At 42.7% G+C, this 7,659-nt stretch overlaps 1 protein-coding gene across 3 annotated transcripts in view; it reads right to left on the reverse strand.

The window, feature by feature from the left end:
• Gfm2 (G elongation factor mitochondrial 2) overlaps nt 1-7,659 on the reverse strand; it is a 41,904-nt gene that overhangs the window by 11,395 nt on the left and 22,850 nt on the right. For all 3 annotated transcript variants that reach the window (XR_003377788.1, XM_005356448.3, XM_026783803.1), the window contains 5 exons: nt 7,275-7,355; nt 6,230-6,378; nt 4,821-4,961; nt 4,636-4,735; nt 2,290-2,476 (listed from right to left, as the gene is read on the reverse strand). Coding sequence is in view for 2 of the 3 variants with exons in the window: in XM_005356448.3 (XP_005356505.1) it covers nt 2,290-2,476; nt 4,636-4,735; nt 4,821-4,961; nt 6,230-6,378; nt 7,275-7,355 (658 nt within the window). In the remaining variant the exon portion in view is untranslated. The remainder of the gene's footprint in view (nt 1-2,289; nt 2,477-4,635; nt 4,736-4,820; nt 4,962-6,229; nt 6,379-7,274; nt 7,356-7,659) is intronic.

Consider the following 7,659-nt stretch of genomic DNA (forward strand, 5'->3'; position numbering starts at 1 on the left):
AGTGAGTACGTGCACACATGTCCACAGTGAGGGGTGCAGTAGCAAGAGTGAGTACGTGCACACATGTCCACAGTGAGGGGTGCAGTAGCAAGCAGGCTGGCGGCCAGACATCAGCCAGTGAAGAGCAGCACTAGAAGAGAAGAAAGGTGCAAGCCAGAGGGAGCACGCACTGTCTTACAAGCCGTGCTGGGAAGTCTGCCTTTATACTGGGAAGCCTGAAGGACGTTAAAAGGCCAGTAATGTCAACTGGCTCTGCTTCATAAAGACAAACCTAGGAGCCGACAAAAAGCCAACAGGCCTTCATAAACACTGGCTACAATGACGAGACAGCAAAGGGAAGATAAAATGACATCTGATCTCTCTGGTGAGTTCTCAACTCTGAGACGAATCACTGTGTGCTATGTGGAGTCAGACAATGATAGACTTTACTGATGAATATGCTCGCCTTCTTTATAAGAGTTCCATGGACTGAAAAGTGCAGCCATAGGAAAGAGCTGAACCACAGATTAAAAAGCTAACCTTTGTTACTATATTCATTCAAATTGTTCTTAGGTATATAAACCAGGCCTTCTAGAGCTGCGCTGCCCAACAGTAGCCATTGGGCATTTTAAGTATTACTGCTCTGAATTAATAGGTACTATAAATGTAAAATGCATACCATATTTCAAAGACTTCACATAAAAAATAGTACTTTAAAAAGATTTATGTGTAAAAGTACTCTGACTTCTTGTATGTCTATGCACCATTTGTATGCTGATGCCCTTGGAGGCCAAAGGAAGGTGTCAGATTCTCTGGAAATTGAGTGACAGATGGTTGCTAGTCACCATGATCCAGCACTGGATTCTGGGAACCCAAACCAGTCCTCTGCAAGAACAGGGGGTGCTGTTAACCACTGAGTCATCTCTTGACTCATTAATACTTTTTCTATTACTTCATGTTAAAATAATAATAATAATAGATGAATATCCCTTATCTGAAATGCTTGAGATGAGAAATGTTCAAATTTCCCATGCATTTCAGATTTTGGATTTTCTGTATCTTTTTCTTTCTTTTAAATGTTTTACGGATGAGTGCCTGCATGTAAATATGTAGCAATGACTGGATGTTACTGAGGAAACCAAAGCGAGCATCAGATCCTTGGAACCTGAGTTACTGGCAGTTGCGAGTAGCTGTGTGTGCTGGGAACTGAACTCAGGACCTCTGATAGAGCAAGTGCTCTTACTCACTGAGCCGCTGCTCCAGCCCCTCACATCTGCCTTACATGAGATACTGCTCCTTCAGCAACTGGACAAGAAAAGACATGGTTTCTTTCATTACTCAGGCTCTTACATCTGCACTCTGATTTCTTTCATGTGCACTCTAGCTAAGTAGATGAAGAACTGCAACCCCACCCAGTTAGAGATTTCCTTTCCCATTACATCATAGGAGATACAGAGAGGAAATAAAGACTGTTCTTATTCTCCCATAATCTGTGAGTCCACGTCATCTTTAAAGGGAGTAAAGAAAACTATAAAGCTTGTCTTTAGGTAGTCTTCATAACTGAGTATTCATTGAGAGCCTCATAAAGCATTGATGTTTGAGATGAGACCTACAGCATTTTAAAGACAGACAAGTTCAGGGAAAACCATTACAGTGTAAGCAAGACTATGTCAAAGAAGAGAATCCACAACACAAAATGGCACACCATCTTCAGGAAGTCAGAACTGGTTCATACTTTAGATGCAAAAAACTGAATTAGTTAAAATTCATGTCCTAATTAATCTAACACACTAGGAGGGCAGGGCAAGGTAGGGTCAATTACTCAGAATCCTATAAAAAGCTTTACAAGGCTGGCCGGGTGGTGGTGGTAAAGCCTTTAATCCCAAAGCTTGGGAGGCAGAAGCAGATGGACCTCTGTGTTTGAGGCCATCATGATCTACAGGACGAGGTCCAGGACAGCCAGTGCTACACAAAGATACCCTGTAAGCCAAAAATAAAACCAAAAAAAAAAAAAAAAAACCAATACAACAACAAACCAACCAATCAACCAACAAAAGTATTACAAGAATAAGAATGATAAGTATATGAAAGTAGAAAAATGGCTAAGATATATACGGAGTTTGTAAAAGCCAAAGCGATTTAAGTAAAGCACAGACCAGACCACAAGAAATGCTGAACAGTAAAGGCAAGTAAAATCTAACTCTGTCATGCAGGAAACTCTATCCTGCAGGAAGTCCCCTGAGGACTCACTGTGACCACTTCCCATACACTACAGACACCAATGAACTGAGACACAAAGATTGTCTGTACCTGGTTGCTTAGCCACTGATGGGGGTTCTATGGTGCAGAAGAAAACAGGTTCTGGGATCTCCACCCCCGCCAACAGCAGACTCTCTGCTTCATTGTTTTCCCCGGGCTTCTTTTCTCCCCTTCCCGCTCGACGGGCTGCAGCTAAGGCGCTGGACTTGGAAGAGACTATGGTGTCTCCAGTGGCAGTCTGCAAGCAAATGGGACAACTTCCTGGCTAGCACTCTTCCACCCAAAACCACTAGACAGAATGTTAGAAGTTGAGTTCTTCTCATTCAACTGAAGGAAATAAATTCACAGATCTTACAACTCTACATAAACAAAGCTCATTTACCTTGTGTAATAACTCTACCTAAAATGTCATTGTCATAAGTTCTAAAAGGGCTGGAGAGATGGCTCAGAGGTTAAGAGCACTGGCTGCTCTTCTAGAAGACCTCAGTTCAAATCCCAGTAACTACATGATAGCTCACAGCTATCTATAATGAGATCTGATGCCCTCTTCTGGCCTGCAGGCATACACACAGGCAGAACAATATAATACATAATATATACATAATAAATAAATAAATCTTTAAAAAAAGCAATTTGGGGAAAAAGGGTTTATTTTTAAACAAATAAATTCTAACAAATAATGAAACATATATATAATACACACCAAACCAAAGCTTACTGGCAAAAAATGTATTCATCTGCCTGAATTTCCCATCATGGCAAGGCAGGTTCACTAAAGCTCATCATGTTTTTAACACCAGTTAAGAATTTCTTACTGCCAGGCAGTGGTGGCACACGCCTTTAATCTCAGCACTCAGGAGGCAGAGACAGGCAGATCTCTGTGCATTCAAGGCCAGCCTGGTCTACAGAGCGAGTTCCAGGACAGGATCCAATGCTACAGAGAAACCCTATTTTGAAAAACTGGAAGAAAAAAAAAAAGGAATTTCTTACTGTTTTACAAAAAAGATTCTCTATTACCTCGAATCTCCAATTAAGCAAAACACACAGAGAGACACTAAGAAGAAGCTCCATGGGGATAGAGCAGTATTTTACATCAACTTAAGATACACCCATGAGTACTATGGACTGCACGTAAACTGTTTCATGCTCTGCTCATGTTAAGGCTGTGCTGTAGACAACTCTCCAAATGTTTACAGCGCTCCTTCAAATATGCACCAGGAGCTGGGTGGTGGTGGCGCACGCCTTTAATCCCAGCACTTGGGAGGCAGAGGCAGGTGGATCTCTGTGAGTTCGAGACCAGCCTGGTCTATAGAGCTAGTTCCAGGACAGGCTCCAAAGCCACAGAGAAACCCTGTCTCGAAAAAGCAAAAAAGCATCAGGAGCAGGTCCGGCCTTCAGGAAGACAGAGAATACAACAATAATAGAGCCGGGTTCAGTCAGGCATGGCAGCACACCCTTTAGTCCCAGCATTCAGGAGGCAAAGGCAGGCAGATATCTGAGTTTGAGGCCAGCTTGGTCTACAGAGAAAGTTCCAGGACAGCCAAGGCTACACAGAGAAACTCTTTCTCCAAAATACCCCAGGTATAAAATTCAGACCATGGAAGTTTTCTCCTAAACATTTCTGAAAGCTGCAGTTACTTATGAAGAGTTAAAAAGGTTAAAGTAACAATTTTTATCCCAATATGAGATGTGCCCAAGTTTAATAGAAAAATACATTTGACTAATCTGAATTAAAAGAAAGTTTTAACCCACCCAAACCAGATGTGGCTCTAAGTGTGTCCTTCCATTCGCTCTGTAAATGTCTAGGTGGTGTCCTTGTGTGCAATCACTCAAGTCCACTGCAGACTGAGAACCAACCAAGAACAAAAGACACCCAAGCCCTGGCCCTTAAAGAGCGCTTGACAGCAACATGTCTTCATCATTATCTCATCAGTTGTACGGTTAGATCAAACTTTCTGTCATGGTCAACCAGGCAAACACTCACCAAGCATAGCAGTAGAGAGTTTGAGACCAGCCAGGGATGGACAGCAAGCTCAAGGCAAGCCTGGGCAACTCAGTGACGGAGAAAGAGAGACCCTTCCCATACCCCCCCCACAAACACACAAATAGGTGAAAATTCCATGCAAATAAAACAGTATTTTAAGTAAACTTGACATACACATTTCAACAAGTAGTAGACTACTTGGTGCTGAACTTCATTTGACTATAACTTATTCTGTCTGTGGGTTTCTCTTCATCTGTTTTTCTTTCTAACTAATGTATGGCATTCAGCCACATTGATGACTATGCCATCATATTTCATATAATGACATTCAGATGATTTGTAAAATTTTTGCTAATATAAACTTTATAAATCACATTTACATGATTTGCTATGGAACCCATGTGGTCACTCACTTGTTTAAGACCAACCGTCAAAGCAATGTTACCAGCAGTCAAGGAAGGGATCTCTACATGCTGGTCAGCAAATGGCAAAAGCAGACGACTCATTCTCTCCCTATAAAAAAACATAATTTATAACAGTAAAGTACTTTGAAATAAATGAGTGCAGTTTTAGAAAACAGCCCAAATCTTCCCCTTACGTGCAGTTTCTGTTGATGTTATGGATGGCCAGCTGGGGCTTCAGTGTGCCCGAGTAAATGCGCAGGAAAACCAGGGGTCCTCGCTGCTTGTCGTGCAGTACTTTAAATGCCAGTGCACACAAGTCACCCTTATACCACTGCCTGCAAGACAGGGGAGGCATTAGAGAAGGCCCAGCTCTCTGCACAGATCACCAGGGTTCTCCAAAGATCGCATGTATCTTTAGTAAAGTTATCCAGGCCCAGGAAGTAATGTCACTACAGCCCCCTCTTCCATCACTGACTAAAATACTTCATGGAGAGCTTACCAATAAATCTTCAAAACTAAAAGGAAAAATATTGGGTTCTCTTTCAAGTACTGCCATATTTGCAAGCATCTTCATTGCACAAACTCTCTCCGTAAAAAGCGTATCCTCAAAGGTCATAAAACCAAGGCGTCCAAAGGATAAATGAATGGTCTTTCTATTGTTGCTGTCGGGCTCTCACTTCACCTTGTGTATAGCTGATAACACCACCAGTCTACAGTGGAAACTGGAGCTTGTTCACAGAGATCGTATTCTTTTTTTTTTTAGTTTTTCGAGACAGGGTTTCTCTGTGGCTTTGGAGCCTGTCCTGGAACTAGCTCTGTAGACCAGGCTGGTCTCAAACTCACAGAGATCCTCCTGCCTCTGCCTCCCGAGTGCTGGGATTAAAGGCGTGCGCCACCACCGCCCGGCCTGCCTTTAACTTTAATGGTTCAAATAAGGAAATTTTCTACATGCCAGCACCGGTCCTTATGCTTAACAAAGGTGAACTCACTCGATTTTTTAGGTCGAGGGAGATGAGTTCTATCACCTACACCTCACTGGATCACCTGGAACAAGGCTACATGAAGCCATGCCCATGCTCATGTCTCACGATGCCTTTCCAATTTAGATGCGAAAAATCACTGTTCTTCTTAACATAAAACCCATTTCTCCGCTATTCTGCTTAACACTACTTCAGATGTTAGAAATGTATTCTGCAAGTCCAGAGCTGGACAGCAGGAAGAAACAATCATCTTTTTGAAAAACAAAACAAAAGCACAGAATATTTACCATAGGAAAACCCTGAAATCTAGATGAATATAAACAAATCTACTAAACCTTAAAGAAAAACAAAACAAAACAAAAAACCAAAAGTCCAACACAGATGGCAGAATCAACTCTCTGGGGAAAAAGCCACCTGCACAGTTCTACCAACTATGACAAGTTTTAAAAGAAAGCAAAAATGTCGTTTTCAAGTGAAACTTACTACGGCTCTGTATCATTTACAGAGATATTCTTACCACTGTTTTCTATTTTTTAAAGACTACTTTAAATGGCTACTTTTATCAAACAAGGCCTTTCATTTTTCCAGGCGTACGGATTTAATGTATTTGGTCACATACTTACAGAAAGCCATACTCGCGCTCCTCAGGTGACGGCAAGTACATAGTGATGGCATCCAGCAAGGGCTGCACACCCTTGTTCTTCAAGGCACTCCCACACAGCACAGGCACTGCGGCCCGAGCCAGCGTCACTCTGTGTATTGCGGTCTGTAGCTAGAGGCAGACACAGAGAACAGGCATGAATCTGTGCACAGTATACCTGTCCCCATGAGATTCTCCCAGTCAGACGCTTGTCCTGAACGCCCATGTAAGCCAGCACTCTTCCCCACACCTCCACCACTCTGTATGGTTCCACTGTTCTGAAACCTAAGTCACTACTCAGCACGTGGGATGTCGGTGTTGTCTCTTGTTCCCTAGAGTAAGTCTATATGAGCCTTACAGTGAGGTCTCTGAAAATACTGCGAAGCGCAGAAGACAGAGACATTTAAGGTACATCAGATGCTGAAAAATAATGGAAAATGGTTGTATGCACTGGGGCTGATCTCTGCATCACGGCCAGCTGTCGTTTTCTGCAGATCCAGAGAGCTGTACTTACCCGTGGACATAAGGTTTAGAAGGCAGCTAGAAATTCTGCTGGCCTAGCAAAGGTGCAGGAGTAGGTTCTCCTCCTCTGAGAACCAGGACCTCACCTCCTACTGAGTGGGCCTCAGGCCTGCTTAGAGAGCTACCAATAAGAGAAGGTTAACTGACCCTGGCTCTATGGAGAAAACTACACACGCTGCTGGCACTAAGCACTAATAGGAGCAGTGACTTTTATTTGTAAGCCACTTTTTTTTTTATTTGTTTGTTTGTCAAAACAGGGTTTCTCTGTGTAGCCCTGGCTGTCCTAGAACTTGTGCTGTAGAACAGGCTGGCCTTGAATTCACAGAGGCACATCTGCCTCTGCCTCCCCAGTGCTGGGGTTAAAGGTGTGTGCCACCACCTAGCATAAGCCATCATTTTTTAATAGTGTAAAAAGTTAACACACACATATACATGCCCCAAAGACAGAAAAAACAAGCTATATTCACTTAGTAAGATTTTGTTTAAATGACTAAATAACACATTACCTTTTCAGCTGGTACCAAATCAAAATTGTCACTAAATTCTCCTAAAACCAAGTCAGCAAATTCATCATCCAAATCCGCAACCTGTGAATAAAGATAAACTTGCATAACTTGCATTTAGTGTTGTCCTTAGCTAGCAACTTTACAAGCGTGCACCAGAGAGATCACTCAGGGCAGCAGGATAACCTGCCGTGCACAGGTCAAACAACTCGTTACACCTTTTGAAAATACAATTTGGTTTTTTTTTTAATTTATTTATTTATTAAGGATTTCTGCCTCCTCCCCGCCACCGCCTCCCATTTCCCTCCCCCTCCCCATCAAGGCCCTCTCCCTCATCAGCTTGAAGAGCCATCAGGGTTCCCTGACCTGTGGGAAGTCCAAGGACCGC

Source organism: Microtus ochrogaster, chromosome 19 (assembly GCF_000317375.1).
Source record: "Microtus ochrogaster isolate Prairie Vole_2 chromosome 19, MicOch1.0, whole genome shotgun sequence".
Classification (NCBI taxonomy): Eukaryota; Metazoa; Chordata; class Mammalia; order Rodentia; family Cricetidae; genus Microtus; species Microtus ochrogaster.